Here is a 16,355-nt window from a genome sequence, read left to right as displayed (position 1 = left end):
GCACTCTCATAATTTCAGTGAGAATTGAGAGATGGGAGGATTCCAGTTTGCCTAATGCTTTAATCTATATTATAGCCTTTCTAATTAAAGCAGACCTATTACTATTTAAAAAACAAAACCAAAAGCAAAAGCAAAACAAAAAACAACACCACAAAAAACCCCAGCAAAAATCCCCAAAAAACAAAACAAAAGAAAAAAACCCCAAACCAAAACAACAAGGAAAAAACCACCACAGGACATTCTGAAATCCTGGATTATTAGCGACTCAACAAGAAACTCTTTCTTTTTGAAACTGTCACTCAAATAATGAATTCCGAATAACAGCTACTTCATCTTTATTTAAAATTCTCCTAGCTGGAACTTTGCAAACACTGATTTTTCCAATGTTTGGTCTCAAGGGTCTTCTCCAAGTGTATGGAAAGTGGTACCTGTTAAGCTTTGTGCTGTTGGTCTTTACTGAAAAGAAGGTTCCCTGACTTTTCTGTAGGCTTTGATCCCTCTAGAAATGTTTCTAACATAATTTTGTGCCTAGAAGTGATGCCTTCACAGGACAGAGAAAGGCGAGGACTGGCTTGCGGAGGGACTGCTAAGAGGTCTTGCCCTCCAGCTCTCAACCTTACAATCAGCAAAAGGCTTTCCCATGTCAGTTTTGAGATAACAAAAGATAACAAAAAGGGCTTTAAAAGTTATCGGGCCTGTTGGCACTGAAGCTGCTGAGGAACACAGGAGAGGCTGGTGACAAAAGGCACAACTCACCCCACAGTAATTCTGTTCAAGGCAGGTGCTCTATTGCACTGTAGAAACTTACTGCTTTTTGTTGATGACAGGAATCACAGACTTCATGAAAACATACAAAACAGCCGCTAATTAAGTACTCATGTTGTCACTTCCTTTGCTTTAAATCCAGGTCTTTTCCTTCTAGCTTAAGTGAAATCAAAATTAAAGACTTTGCTCCTGTTTTATCTGATGAAAGTGGGTGATACATAAAAGCCTGTGTTCCACACCCAAGGAACACCCAGATCTCTAACCGAAGCACAGAATTCAGTCTCAAAACAGGCAAATTCCAGAGGGAGGCCAGCCCAAAAATGCCACCCAAACTCCCAATCTTTTCTAGATTCTGTGCTCCTATCAGTCACATAATGCAAAAACACTTAGGTGCTCTTGAAAGAACCAGGACTCTGCCCCCTAATTCATCCCTCTACCAAGAGGATTCTGCCTTTTCTAGCAGCTGGAAATTAGAAAGAAGTATTTTAGGGTTTTGTCAGCTAGAATAGATTAAATTCAAGATTCCTGTCCTCCACTTGCTAAAAAACTTTCTCCTGGCTGGGGAAAAGTGACAGTCACAGAGGGAATTCAGACTCAAAATGCCATTACTCCCCAGTGTTAGGTAGAACTAAACTCAGATCTCTGCATGTTCTGACTCTGAACCGAGGGTAAAGAATGCTTCAAATACACTTGCTAGATTTCATGTACCAAACGAAAAGAAAAAGGCTTACTAAAAATATGTACCTTTATTCAAACAAGGTTATCTCTGAACTGCAAGTATCAATTTACATCAGTCAGAAAAAAACAAGAAACTGTCAGCTGTTTGAATTTAAAATAATTTTTTTAAAAAGTTGACATTTTTTGCTGTTACAGTCATTGATCATTGAGAAAGGTCGGATTTTCTTCCCACAGAAGTTACAAACCAGAGCAATTAATTTACAAACCGAAAAGCAGGTCATTTACAAACTGTACTGTGCATTTGACTTGTGAAAGATTCAGGGGTGACCACTGTTTAATAAACCCCCACTGGTACAATCCTATTATCTTGTCATTGCCAAATATTTGCACTTATTATCCACAACTCAAATAGAACTTGTTCTCCCTAATACTGTCCAACTGCATTCCCTGTCTTTTCCTCCTATCTGTGAAATCTTACTGGATAAGAATCAAACACATTGTCACTGCTCAAAGACACCTAGAAGGAGGCTACATTGACTGAAAAACATTCTTAGAATCCTAATTTGTTGCTATCACTTCAAGAACAGACAGGACGAAATTCGAGCTGGGCATCTGGGAGTTTTCTTTTGATCCAGTGAGTCAAGGAAGCTCCAAGGGGAGACAGCTGTGAAATGAATCATGAAGAAAAGTTACCAGTTTTCTGGTGTTCCATATTAGACCTTCTGTTCCCTACCTCAGAAGTTTTCGCATTGCATGTGGGAGACATGTCTGATCCAGCAGCCTCCTCCTGAAGAGAAAACTGTAGGCTTCAAGTTTCCTTCTAGACATCACCCCCAACCTGCTCTTCTTTCTAACCAAACAAACAGAAGCATGGGCTGCTCCAGCTTTAAATCAAAGGAATGGGTGGGTAAATTCACAGTAAGAAAAATCCAGGCTCATTCCAATGGACGCATCAGATCTGCTCCTCATTCTGCCACATATGTATCAAAATACTTTCTGCATGAGGGGTTTTGCAAAGCCTGCTGTGAAAGGAGTTCTGTTTGGATGTTGCACAGATGCAAGAAAGTCTGCAACTGAAAGGAAGCACCACTGTACACTTTCAGAACCATTTAAGAAAATATATTAAGTTTCATTACAAGAGTCCGGGTTGTAATAGCTTAGACTCAAGGCACCTGGAAATATTTGCTGGTGTTGAAAGAACTGAAGAGATAAATTCCAATAGGTTATTCTGCTTTATCTGAAAAGTTGTTTATTCACGGATCATCCTGAGGCAGTAGGATCTCATTAGTACAGCAAAATCTGCTCAAATTTAGAAATGAATCTATAAAGCTAGACCACTTGGAATATCCTCCATACTGCAGATGTGTTAATTGGTGTGTAGTAAGTGTCATTTTCTTAGTATAGCACAGACATTCACTTTTTGGACACTGTACTTAAAGTAACAAAATATATTGCATAGATTTATCATTTCTCCAAATTGACAGGCACGATACTGAAGTGTTCTCATTACAGTGAATTTGGCAGCATGTGTTGCACTCCAAGGGAGCAGACTGCAGAAATGCAACAGGAGTAGTCATATTACAGATAATTTTGGCAGATTCAGACAAACAAATTAACAGTTCTAAGTGAAATATCCTGATGCATTTGTGTATTTTACAGAATTTAGGAAACCACAGAACACTTATTCGAATTCTACATACAACTCAAGGACAAAGTCACCACAGATATGTAAACATGGCAAAATTAATTCATTTCACATTCCTAAGCTGGGCCCTCTGCTTTCTTTCTTTCCTGAAGCAAATGTTCACTTGATAAGCAGTATCAAAATCGCATGTTCAGTCTTATGCTTTTGATATCCAAACAGGAACTGACACAAAATACTGGTTCTACAGATTAACAAACATGTCTGAAGCAAGTTTGTGAAGAAATGGGTTAACATTTCATCAATATTTCATCAACATTTCATCAATAGCTGCAGTTTACAATACTCACCATGTCAAGATTTAAACCAAAGCATCTGTACTTGATACATGAAAGACTCAAGACAGCTTTAGAAAAGTAAAGACAAATTCACACACTAAATATCCTTGATGCAATCAGATTGGAAGATGGATAAAGCAGTCACCTTTGTTGGGAAAGTTCCACAAATCTCCCCAAAAAATTACAGACAGGCTTGAAACCATGAAAAAAGAAATCAGCCCCACAATATACTTGAAGGAACTACTTTATCACATTTTTTCTCACTGCCCAAAATCAAACTGCAAAACAGGGAGAGAAGCCTTTCTTTGCATGTTCTGTATAATTGGTTTTTTACATCAAGTATCAAGAGTCAGGGTCTTAAAGGCCTGTCTTTGTGTCCACATATTAAAAAGTGTTTAAATAAGAACTAACTAAAATATTCTTATACTGTTAAATCCAAGTGGTAAACAAATAAAATGTTTGTAATAAATTTTTACCCGCCAAAAAAAAAAACAAACCCCACAGAAGAACAGTTCTTTGAGGTGTGGGATTTTTTTACCTTCTTTTTTTTTTTTTTAACTGCTATGTCAGGACAGTTAGTAGCAAGTTTTCTGCACAAATCATCCATCTGCAATTCACACTCTGGACAAACACCAAGCCTGGGTGTTTTCAACTCCTCCTCTGGAATCTTAACAAAAGCAGAGGAATGGGGAGTTTGCCTTTCAGTATTTATGAAAAAGTCAGCTGAAAACACAGACAGGGTGCACAGTTTTACCCCATCCAGCATTTGCTCATTGTTTTTAGCATCAGCACTTTAAATGGGAACTCATTTTATTTAACAAAATTCAATAATTTATAATATTGAAGTATATCCAACACTAAAATTTCCCTCATTACAGAAGTGTAGAATTTTCTGTGCATACACACTGCTGTTATGTACACACAAACGGAACAGGTCGTCAAAAGAACTTTTTGGCTGCTGCTTCTTGTTGGCTCCTGAAAGAAAAGGCAGAAAATAATTCTTCAAGTCTTTTCAATTTGAAACTAGCTAACTGCTTTAAATTGTCATTTATCTGAGGATTAAAAGATTCCATTCCTTATTAATAGAGACTTAGAGAAAATATAAGTCGTATCACAAAAACAGAATATATTCTTTCCTATTCACAAAGACACAGGTAGCATTACTGTACTTCAAATTTTGCATCAGACAGAAAAGGAAAAAAAAAACCAAACAACCCCACATGAACAAGCAAACTGACTTTTAAAATACTCGTGAACATTTTCTGAAGCTTCTCAGTATCTGATTTGCCTAAATATCAGGGAAAGAATTGACTTTAAGTGGGATTTCCTTTTACCCTCTGGCACAGATCATTAATTTTCTTAGTGGATACAGACACTGTGGATCAACCACATCCAGGTGCTGGAATTACAAATGCATCACAAAGAACTGCAGGGGACCAGCTCCTTGTTTGTCTTGGAAATCATCATTCCAGCTCATGGCAAAAAGACTACCAAGCATGGAGGTTGTGTTTTTCATCAATGCAAATATAATTTCAACATTATGACATCACAAGGAGGGGGAAGAGGAGAGAAGACCATCCCAATTAGAAGAAAAAAAAAAAAAAAAAAGAAAAAAGAAAAAAGTTCAACAGTCAGGTTGAACCAGGTCAGCTTCCTACTTGATACATGGGGGGTGAAGGGGGGTAGAATAAACCAAACTTCATTATGATAATTCAACATCTCCAGTGGGTTCTGGAACAGTGGCAAATTTTGCATTCTTAGCGGTTTCAAAGACCTGACCAGTTTAAATCTCAAGTGACCCTATCTGCATTCAGTGTGGACCCTGTTGGGAGCAGAAGATTTAACTGGAGACCTCCAAAGGTCTCTTCCAATTGGAATGATTGCTTGTTTTAAGATTAACACAATGATAGCATTCCAATGACATTATCAGTCAGCAGTTCTAAAACTATTCTGTCTTTAAGCCACACAAGACTTACCTATACATTACATAAGCAATGAATAACACAGTTTGCACTGCCACAAATATGAAGAAATGCATTGTAGATAAGCAGGATGGAAACGGTGGCAACTCTGGACACTTTTGTTTCTCACTGGATGGCTAAAAACCAAGAAAAGAGCAAACAAGACATCCCATCAAAAGAATTACAAAACAAGGGCTTTGCAATGAGATGTAAAAATCAGAGAAGATGGAGAGAAACAACAGTACTCTGAAAAAATAATCTTACTCCTCATCTCACTCTCCCCTTCCACCTTTACATTTCTCAGACAAATTCCCTGATGTTACATTGAGGTTTATATGGGAAAGAATACATAAATATGGTAAATTAATCAAGGACCTTCTACAGATCATAAACTAATTCAGCTTAATTGCTACCTGGGCTAGACTAAGGTACTGCTGAATGTGAACACAGTCACACAGTCTTTTTTTTTTTTTTTTTTTCAGTAAGAAGCCTTAAGCAGAGCTGCCTGAGCTTTCCCCTGATTAAAGCTCTCCCTTGTGTGCAGAAGCACCACAGAATCTCCTCTGTATAGAGCTGTTAAGCAGGGGGGGAAACACACAAAAAAAAGCACCTAGAAAACCTAATTGCTTGACCTTGTTTCCACAGGAAATTAAGACTAAAAATCATGCTCTTTGTGCAAAACTTCTCATCAAGACGCAGATCATGCAGTTAGGTCAATGCAGCATAGTTTTAGCGAAGCAGCTTAATGAAGGATTAATTGCTCCCTAAATGGCATGCTGGCTCATCCTAGCATTTCACTAACAGCCAAAGTAAGCCGTGTTACACTCATACTTTACACTCCCAGCACACAAATTACCGTGTTGCGTTGCACTAAATGCTCTATGTCCCTCTTTACTACATGAAGGTGTTCTTTGATGTCATTGAAGTGCTGTGTTGTTTCATAGACTCCTGCAGAGCCAGGGTGTTGTGCCCCACTGATGGATCTCAGAGCATCAGTCACAGAACTTCTGAAACAAGACAAATAACAAACCAGCTTTCAACACACACCAGCTTTTCTACAAACAGCAGTGATTCTGGACAGCTTTTAGCTCATTAGAATTAGGCTGAAATACACAATTGCACCAAAAGGCAGAAAATTTTACTAGCTTTCAATAATACCTCTCAAGAAATAATCCTTTAGTCAAACTATGATTTTCAAAACTAGTTAATTGTGCAGAGAGTTGCCATTTGTAGAGTGCCCCGTCTCCCAGTCAGGCTGAGAATAAGAACTAGCAAATATTCTGTTGCCAGACATCTGCTTTGCCTGCCTCACTGCTGAGGGCTGTAGAACAAGAGTTCTGTCTGAGGCACTGGCCAAGCCTTTAGGATCAGCAGAGTTTGATGCAATCTTTGAAGAAACCCAAAAGCTGTTTGAAAAATAAATAAATAAATATATAAATAAATAAATTAAATCAGTCATGTAAGAAATAAAAACAAGGAAGAGGCTTTAGGGATAAGAAAAGATTTAGATACATCCTTCTTTCATGATTACCATTTATATGAGGAACTCAATTCCCATATGCATTGTCAAAATACTTAATATTGTCTTATTGTGAATTCATTTTCCTTCTACAACAAATGAAATTAAATCCAGAAAAAGTTGAGGTTTCATAACTAATTTGGTTTGAAGTAAACTAGTCAATGAGAGAAAAAAACCTTAATCTCTAATCAATATGTTTATATAATTTTCCCCTACTGTGCTGTTTCTTTTGAGTTGCAAAGAGGATTATTCTACAGCTAAAATATTTATCATGTGAATGATAATCTCTTCATTATTAACAGAATAGACAATCAAAATGTATGCCTTTGGATTTCTTTTTTATTTACTTAAAACTTTCCATTTGGTCCAGATGGAAGCATACTTCAATGCTTTCATGGAGCACTCCTAACTCTCCGTAGAGTGGTCAGCAATTTTTCATTTACCTCGACTTGCAATTAGTGTTATAATGATACCTTTTAGAAGTAAACTTCTCACTGGAAGGTTTTATCTTAAATAACCTGTCATGCCCACTGCCTAATAACCACTGATAGTAATTCTATCTTTCCACACACCTCACAGTGTTACAACACAAGTGGGACACTCACTTGGTTCTTCTCCCTCCTAACAGAACCATCTCTACATAATGAACAGAAATCTGCACACCCACCTTCCCCCAGACTGATCCAGATTTTGTTAAAAGCAAAATAACTTCCCTTAATAGACACGGGCTGCATCAAATTGAATTTACATTGACTTTTGCATTAACAACACTCTGCTGACAGTTTCTATTGTAGGAACATGCGAGCTTCTTCTGTAATCAGGTGATTAAGAAATCCACAATCTTGCCAAGAAAATTACTTGGCCCCTAAGTCCTTTTCCTGAGGGATGACAAGCAATGCACGGAGGGGATGTTTATTTCTCTCTCTAAATAAAGCATTTCTTTAATCTAAGAAAAGTATTAAGATGATGTTATGCAAACTGTGAGCCAGTAAGTAGTCACTAAAAGGGCAGACTGCCAATGTTAACAAGAAAATCTAATTTGCTTGCAAGGTATAAAGATTTGTCAAGAATATTAACATAAAAGCTTCTGTGGAAGAACAAGTGCAAAAATGGAAGCACTCTAATCTTCATTCTAAAAAAACTGACCTACTTAGATAAATCACAGGAGCTGCCCTTAAACTAATATTAGGGGGGGGTAAAGTACAACTGAAGGAATTGTTTTTCTCCTTTTTTTTTTAAATACAAGGTAAGTAATGTTTCAACTGCTGCAAATGAAGGGCTAAACCAGCTTAAAGCCATTCCTGATTAAGACAGCAACAGTAAAACATCTTAAAAGAAGTATTGAGGCATCCCCATCAAAGCATCTTCAAAAGTCTATTTTAGCAGTATAGCACATTCAAGATAAGGGGTTTGCTTCGTTGTTTTTAAAGGGGCTGAACTTAGCTGTTGAATTTCATTATAAAAATAATGGAATTTCATTACAAAAAAAGAGACAAATTAGGGCACTTAGTAATCTTTGGGGTATGAACTGATTTATTACAGAAACTAAATATATGCAGGGAGTCTTCACTAAGGAACTGACACAAACATCAAGTTTGTCAATACTGTCCCATACTGGAGTGTACCAACAGTCCCACTGAAATACTACACAGGATTTAAACAGAAATTATAAAATTCAAAACACAACCATAATATTTGGAAGGCCTTTACCTTATTTCCTTTACTTGTCTAATGACCTCTTCTTGCGTTTTCACAACTGTCTCTATCTCTTGCTGGGAAACCTGGTAGGGGCAGGGGGGGAAAAAAGATCAACATATCTTGGAAAAAACAAATGAATACCACTGCTGAAATCAGGCTAGGCTCTGAATCACCATGGGTTTTATTTACCTGTCCCTGCTGACCTGGAAACCCAGCTCCTCTTTTGGCAATCTCCTCTGTGACTGCAGAGACGTATTTCCTCTGCTCGTCCAGAATCATGTCCAGCTGTCTGTTCAGCTGTTTGATTTCCAGATGAATTCGATTCTGCCCCTCAAAGATTTGCCTCAGTTCACGATCACTCACAGTTTCAAAAGCATCGTCTGCTGCTAAGAAAAAAACACAGGGGCTTTTTACACACGTGCACATTCCTCACAAGTTGCATTGGATCATTCTTCTTGCTCCCTTAACATATTCACATCCATCTACCTTCTCGTACAACTTCACCATCCCAGCAGCCAAAAGAGTCTGTGGCAAACCGATTATTTCTTATCAAAGAAAGGCTGAACTGGATCTCAAAAGTGCAGGTCAAAATAACCTACAGGACCTTTAGAACAGTCATAATGTATCGCTGTGCAATAAACATGACAACCTGAAATTTCATGTCTAGATGCCCAAAGTACATTCCCAGTGTATTTGCAGTCACATACAGCTATTAAAATCCATGGAAGTAACAAATGGCTTCCATTATATTTCCAAATAATAACAAATGGCTTCCATTATATTTCAAATAAGGTTCTTGTCTGCCCAGCATTAGGCAAGCATTAAAAAGCTTTTCCATGGTGTAAGCACATGCTCCACCTTTAAAAAAGTTTTCTATGAAAAACTTTCCTGTGCAGAAATGGACCAAAAAGATATCCTTTAAATAAGAAAAAAGGCCATGCTGTCTTAATCACCACTTTACAGAGATGCATGACCTTCTCTCCCTTCTGTTGTTCATAATTCCCACCACGTTTCCAGTCATTCATTTTTTTCTCAATACAGGCACCACCAGGATAACTTTAGAAACAGGAAACAAATTACAGTAAAGATTTTTAAATAATGTAAGTAACATCAGTGGGAGCTTAGCAATATCAGCCAGAGTATCCCTAGTTCAGAACATCCTGGAAAAGAAATGTTTTCCTGGACAACTGAAAAACAGCTCAAATAACTTGCCTGGCTGTCCTTGCACATCAGGATGTTCCCTTTGAAATTCTTCCTTCTTCTTATCCAATTCTTGCTGAAAGTGTTCAAACTCTTCTTGATACTTCTCTTTATCTTTCTGAGGGATTTCTGCATCTGGTGCTGGCTTTAAAACATTATCGGAGAGAAGGGCACGTGTGAGATTTTTTGATGCTCCCCCACTCTTAAACACAACTGACTCTCCTGTTCAGATTTCAGATGTGAACACCTAACAAAACTACTGCAGCACATTCATACACTTAGCTGAAGCGAAAAATCACACATTCCCATGTACATCAAATAGAAAATTTTCCCAATAAAAATTAAAACAAGTTTTACAAGGACAAATGCTGTTTGGCAGTACAGAAACATCCTAGAAGTAGGGAAAGTTGAAATTTGCCCACTTCCAAAAGAAAATCTACTTTACAGTACCGCATGGTTTGATTTAACATCATGAGTTTTGTTGCTTCAGCGGTGCTTCCAGAATTCTGGTCTTGAGAATATTAATAACAATATTACTAAAACATTACAATATTAGTTTAATTCTTCTAAGCCACATGACAGCACAGCTACATGCCAAAATTGTGAAACAGGAATGCCACGTGTGACTTAAGAGGAAATACCATAATCTGGTGCTGCACATACAACAACATGTACAATAAAATATTTTACTAATCATGCATAAAAATTCTTACTGCTTCCTTCCCAGGTTCAGTCAGCTGGAAGGTCAGAAATGACAGCACATCATGGTCATCTGTATTCAACAAACAAACAAACAAACAAAAAACAAAAACAAAAAAACACTTTACAAATGTCTATAATTTCCAAGACAACCCTCCAAAAAACAGCATCCTCACAAGAGTTTGTGTAGTGGGGAATGAAACTATACAGGGGTTTTATCAAGAAAAAATGAAAATTCTTTAGCTGGAGCCAGGAAAAGTCCAAAGCATGTCAGTAATTTGGGACTGCAAGAGGGCTAATTACACCATCATGGTCCAATATTGGTAGAATGGATCAACACTAGTAGTAAAAACCCAACCACCCAACCAACCTTTCTTGCAAGCCTTGCAAGTCCCCACAGCATTTGCCATAATTTTTAACATTTTCTACCTGCAAGTCCCCCTGTGGCTGCAGATATTCCAAAATACCCTTGTGATGGCAACACCATATCTTCCACTTTGGCACAAAATTCATAGTCCTCTTTATCCGGAGTAAAGCCATTATTAATTAATACCTAAAAGGACAAACACTTATGATTTTCACCACATTTGTGTTAGTTGTTTTGTCAGTTTGCAGTAATGCTCACAAAATACAACTTTATTGGGTAACTCAGTACGCCATACTGGAAACCAAAAACTATTTCTTTTCTGAAAGAGACAATTTACCAGCATTTTACATAAGCATTCTATTTGCAAAAGTCCACATCCTAAAGTTCTGGGCAACACAGAACTGACCTACACCAGTCATGCCTTGCAGTTCTGATTCAAAGCTTAAGAAGATTCTGCAAATGCATCCCTGGAGAAAGAGAGAACTGTTAAGTTCAGCAGCAACATCTGGGACAGAGGAGTTCCTAGAGGAGGCATCAGGGCCCAAGTGAGAACAGAGCAGCCTTGGAGGCTGAAGTTTAACTTTCATTCAAGAGTGACAGGCAGCTTTTCCCATTACAACACAGTACAAGGTCTGCTCTCTTCCAGGTGCAGTCATGTTTACTCTTACAGAAACTTCTACTACAAAATGATAGCCCTGCACTTAATGGCTGCTGCCTGTGAATGTATGAATAGCACCTTTCCAGGAGGGATCAGATGCCAACAAACACACACTCTGCAGCTTTCACAACCTGGCACCACATTAGTATTTTTCTCTCCTTACCTAGAAGGAATTCACAATCAGCTAGTATTTAGAGAAGCCTTGAAGACCAGTGGGCTTTAATCTTTAGTGTTGAAAGCCCTACTATTTTTTGGAGGTGAGAAGCCTCCAGTAGAAAATTTAAATCTACTGTTGAATAGTTTTAGATTTTTAGCCACATTTCAAGAACCTCTGGTTCAAAAATCAGCTACAAAACCCTCCGCATCTCTCAGATTAGCTCAAGAAATACCAAGCTCAGGCGCAGCTCAATCACCTGTAGCTTAAAGAGATCCTGACTCTGGGACACCTCTCCAGGCAGGTCCAAAGCAACAAAAGGGTTTGAGCACATCACAAGTGTGTTTGCACAACTGCCTCCTAAGTCACATGAGAAAAAATCAGCAATATTTGCATTCTAATGCAGCCAAAAGAACCTGTGTAGCATTTAAACAGAGCACCTCTTTCCAACCTCTGCTGCCAAGCTCCACATTCCCAACACTGGAACTGACATATTTGTTGCAACTCTGTGAAAACCCAGTCTCACATTTAAGAAGCTGAGAAAAACAAGTAATTCTGTTATTTCAGACTTACAGTCAGTGTTTTTTGGTAGTAGGTGATCTTGACTCGCACAGGATAGGGCTTGTTCCGAAAGTCCCTCTGACAGGATGCCAGTGCTTGCGTGGATCCATCGCTGTGCAAAAAGAGAACATCAGTAAAACTCTGTGTTATGATTAATCAGCTGGGACAAAAACGTGTGACTCTCACTAAGCAACCTCAACTCATTTTTTCAAGCTGCAAGCTTTTCCAGGCTGTTCCGTAACTGCACGGAGTACTCCAGTACTGCATGCTGTACACAGGACACAATGCAGAGGGAATGCAGCAATGGGGAAATCTGTTTTCTGAGATACATTCTAAGATACAATTTTCAGCTATATTCCTGCACCCGGGAACCTAGATAGAAATAAGCTGTAGTGACTGCACCAACTGAGCTAGACACCTCTCCTCTCCAAAATCCAAAAAGGTGTCCGTTGTGCTGCTGATAAACGATTAGAAATCCAAAGTAATCCAACTAATTTAACAGCAATTTGTTTTCAGTTAGTCACTTCTGCCAATTATCAGCTGTGTGTGGAGGACTCCCATAAGCAACAGTCTGTACTGTACCTGTACTCATCTGAGTTCATCCATCCCAAAGGGCAGAGGCCAATAAAATATCCACCAGTTGCCAACTGCTCTGCTGTTACTGCCAAAGCAGTTTTAACAAATAAAAACCCTCAAATGTAAAGGAAACAACAAAGTTTCATAGGAAAGAAGCCCTTATAATGCTTCTCAAAATGTTCTCCATGGAACATTTCATCATTCAAAAGCAAGCATTCAGCAATAACACCAAAAATAAACTTACTTCTGATGGTCATACAGCAGCTTTCCATTGTTGCCTACAACAATCACTCCAGGATTGTTTTTCTAGGGAAAGAAATGGCACACAAATGGATTAGTTTAATTTGAAGGGAAACATCAGCAACATATCTGAAAGCCTTCTGCTAAAATCAGTCTAAAATGTCTAAAAGCAAGCCAAAGTTGCGCAGGGAAAGCAAAAGCACCAAAGCAGACCTACTATGTATTGTTTAAGTTTCAGGATCATTCTAGACTGGAAAATTGAGAATTGAAAACAGCAACTGTCATCCTCATCTGCTACAAAATTTTTGCTGCTGAGCTGCTCAAAGCAGATTTCTTCCAAGAAAAAGAGCATCTCTGAAGGCACTCATAGAAATTGGTGTTTCCAGAGTAAGGGAAACTTGACTGTTTTATTTTATCCCTTTGAAGTGAAAGAGGGAAAGAGTAAGAAAGCACCATCCTAGTTTGTTCCTCAACAGGCAGGAAATTAATTTGTCATCTTTGCTGCAAGAGTTTCCTTCCAACCAACCTTCCCATCATTGTCAAATGAATCAAAGAAAATTCCAACACCGTTCCATTTATCAGCTGCCCCGAAAACAGGACCTTCCAAGCCTTTCTCTTCTGTAAACCAGATAGCCTGTGAAGAAAGCAAAAAGCCATAAGTCAAGATTCACTTTTAAAGCACATTTGTTTTTCTCAGTTAGATGAAACTGCTCCTACCAATCCATCAGCTCCAATGCGGCCTCTTCCTGTAACTCGAAAGGTCACTTCCACTTCCCAGTATTCAAATATTGATTTGTTTTTTGTCCACACTGAGCCCTTCTGGCTTTTCAAGGAGGTTGTTATACGGATCTGATCTGCACTTGGGATGGCATCTAGAAAGGAAACAAAATATTCTAACTTTCTGTTTAGCAGTCTAAAAGAACAATAGGCATACATTCAGAGAGATTCATTTGCTCACATTAAATAACATTACTTTTTTACTTTTTAGGCATTATTTTCTTGAAAAAGAAGGGGAGAAAAAACTCAGCTACAGACAAGTTGTCTTCATGTCATTTGTATCATAATGTCAAGTAAAAAAAGATACATTTAAGAATTCAGCAGTAACAACTAAATTAAAGTCTGACAAAAAACAAAACCACAGAAGTTACCGCAGAGAAACTACGTGAAGATGGAACTGTAAATGTCAACGCCTTGCACAAGGGGGGACACTCAGGAAGGGCAACAAGCCCTTCGGAGCACACCGGAACCCTTAACCCAGAGCGCACAGAAACAAACGCTGTTCAGCCAAGTCCTATTCGCCAAGGCACACTTCGCACTTCGAGCTTTAGACGAAACCCAGCAGTTTGTCTGGCAGCACGGCCCGGGCCGACCTCGAGCGCGGCAGCAGTGACACATCAGCACTTGCCGGCAGCGCCACGAGTCCCCTCCGCAGGGCCCGCAGCCGCCACACCAGGAGGCCACAGGTGCCTTCGCACCGCAGGCGGGAGCCCGGCCGGGCTCAGGCACTTCCTCGCCACAGCAGCAGCTCCTCTGCGCCTCTGGTGCCACGTGGAGCCCGGGGGCACGGCCGGCACCCACGGCCAGCTTCGCCCGCGGCTTCTCCCCGCGACCCCCGACTGGACACTGCTGCCTCCACCTCAGGAACGCCACTGGCCCGGCCCCGTCACCCCCGCCCGGCACTTACTGCCCGTGTGCACCCAGAACGGCACCGTGCCGTCCGCCTGCACCAGGTGCGGCCCCTTGAAGCTGTACTTGTACTCGAAGCGCCGATGCGGCGCAGCCGGCGCGCCCTCGGTGGCCTGCGCACCGGAGAGCGCCGGGCGGCCGAGCGCCAGCAGGAGCACCAGCGGGGCGAGCAGCGCCGCCATCTTGGCCGAGCTGCGGGGCAATGCACAGGGCCAGCGGGGCGGTCCCTGATTGGACGAGCGCGGGGGCGGGCGCGTGGGGGGCGGGGAGAGAGGCGGGACCGCGGTGAGGGCGGTGAGCGGGGCGGGCTGAGGGGCGGGAGCGGGCCGGGCTGAGGGGCGGTGAGCGGGCCGGGCTGAGGGGCGGGAACCGGGCCGGGCTGAGGGGCGGGAGCGGGCCACCGGGCGCGGTTAGTGCATGGGCCGGATCGCGGTCCCTCCTGGTGAATTTCCGAGCTGCCCCAGGTCCCAGGGGCTGGTTGCGGGTCAGCCGCGATCGTGCGGCCTCTCAGACAGCTGCGAGCCGCTAACAGTGCACAGAATGTCTGAAAGATAAGCACCCTGTTCGTTCCCCTCAATATTACTTTCAGCAAAAACAGCACTTCCACGGGCTGTTCTCATTTCATTTTCAGAGTAGACGGAAGTGCCGCAGGAAAATCCACACTGTTTCTCCCAACATGCGAGACCAACCTTCCGCAGAGGTGAGCAGAACAAAGCGCAGGTGACAGTGGTGACAGGCGGGGAGAGCCCCCGACCCTGCCAAGATGGGAAACACGGCTGTTTGTCAGTGTGCAGTGTCACAAAGCGGGGCAGGGCTTGTCTCAGAGTTAAACCAAGCACTGAACCAACAGATAAGCGCTTCCTTTTCCACTCTCTTCGTTTTCATTTAGCAGCCTGTCTTACAGCTCTATTGGAGAAGAAAATAATTATCAGGAGTCAAGGGTGGTTTTCTTTTTCAGTTTCTTTACACCCTTGGGTTTTGTTCTACATTTTTCATACCCATTTGATTCTGACATCTCTTCTTTTCCTCTTTATCTGCAAGTATGAGCAATCTAAGACTCAGTAAGTAGGTTCAGAGCCTGCTAAAAAAGAGGATGACCTTGGAGGCATTCAGGAGAGATTAAGTTCTTTTTCTAAAATGGTACACTTTTCCTTCAGCATGGGTAAAAGTAAAACCTTACATTCTCACTTATTTTTCAGCTACACAGAGGAGTAAGCAAATATATGACCAGATGAAACTTGGCAAGCAGAATGTTTCTGAGATAAACTTTAGAATTTCTACACATAAATATATTGAGTATTCTTGACCAGTTAACACTTGTTTCTATAGAGAAAGAAGAGCTTGAAGTTTTGTTTTGTATAGTGTCTTCCATCCAACAATATCCTAAACCATCCCTCATTTATGAATCTATTTTGCTTCTTTTAGAGCATATATGTGGGAGATGTCAAGTAAATTGGGAGCCTCTTCTTGGCAGCTTTCTAGACACAGAAAACTCATCTGTTTTTCTGTTCTTGAAAGATCTAGAAAGTAATTTTCGAGGTAAATTCTGGAATTACTTCAGGAGGATAAAATGGTGTGTGCATCAGAGGTCCAAACACAGCAGCATGAGGCCC

General features: G+C 40.5%; 1 protein-coding gene across 2 annotated transcripts; it reads right to left on the bottom strand.

The window, feature by feature from the left end:
• Positions 1-1,492: 1,492 nt before the first annotated feature.
• LMAN1 (lectin, mannose binding 1) lies at positions 1,493-14,944 on the bottom strand. 2 transcript variants are annotated; one of them, XM_041472236.1, is made up of 13 exons: positions 14,741-14,944; positions 13,774-13,928; positions 13,583-13,690; positions 13,061-13,122; positions 12,253-12,352; positions 10,930-11,053; positions 10,515-10,573; positions 9,814-9,946; positions 8,791-8,987; positions 8,614-8,684; positions 6,241-6,391; positions 5,400-5,521; positions 1,493-4,398 (listed from the first exon to the last, which is right to left on the bottom strand). In XM_041472236.1, exons 1-13 carry the CDS (start codon positions 14,922-14,924, stop codon positions 4,362-4,364), a joined length of 1,503 nt encoding a protein of 500 aa, XP_041328170.1. In that variant the 5' UTR covers positions 14,925-14,944; the 3' UTR covers positions 1,493-4,361. The 2 variants fall into 2 exon arrangements, with proteins under 2 accessions (XP_041328170.1, XP_041328171.1); XM_041472237.1 differs by having other exon boundaries at positions 8,791-8,984.
• Positions 14,945-16,355: the final 1,411 nt, after the last annotated feature.

This window comes from Pyrgilauda ruficollis, unplaced genomic scaffold (assembly GCF_017590135.1).
Source record: "Pyrgilauda ruficollis isolate IOZ18807 unplaced genomic scaffold, ASM1759013v1 scaffold286, whole genome shotgun sequence".
Lineage (NCBI taxonomy): Eukaryota > Metazoa > Chordata > Aves > Passeriformes > Passeridae > Pyrgilauda > Pyrgilauda ruficollis.
The sequence above is the reverse complement of the archived record's forward strand: the minus strand, read 5'-3'. Positions and strand labels throughout refer to the sequence as shown.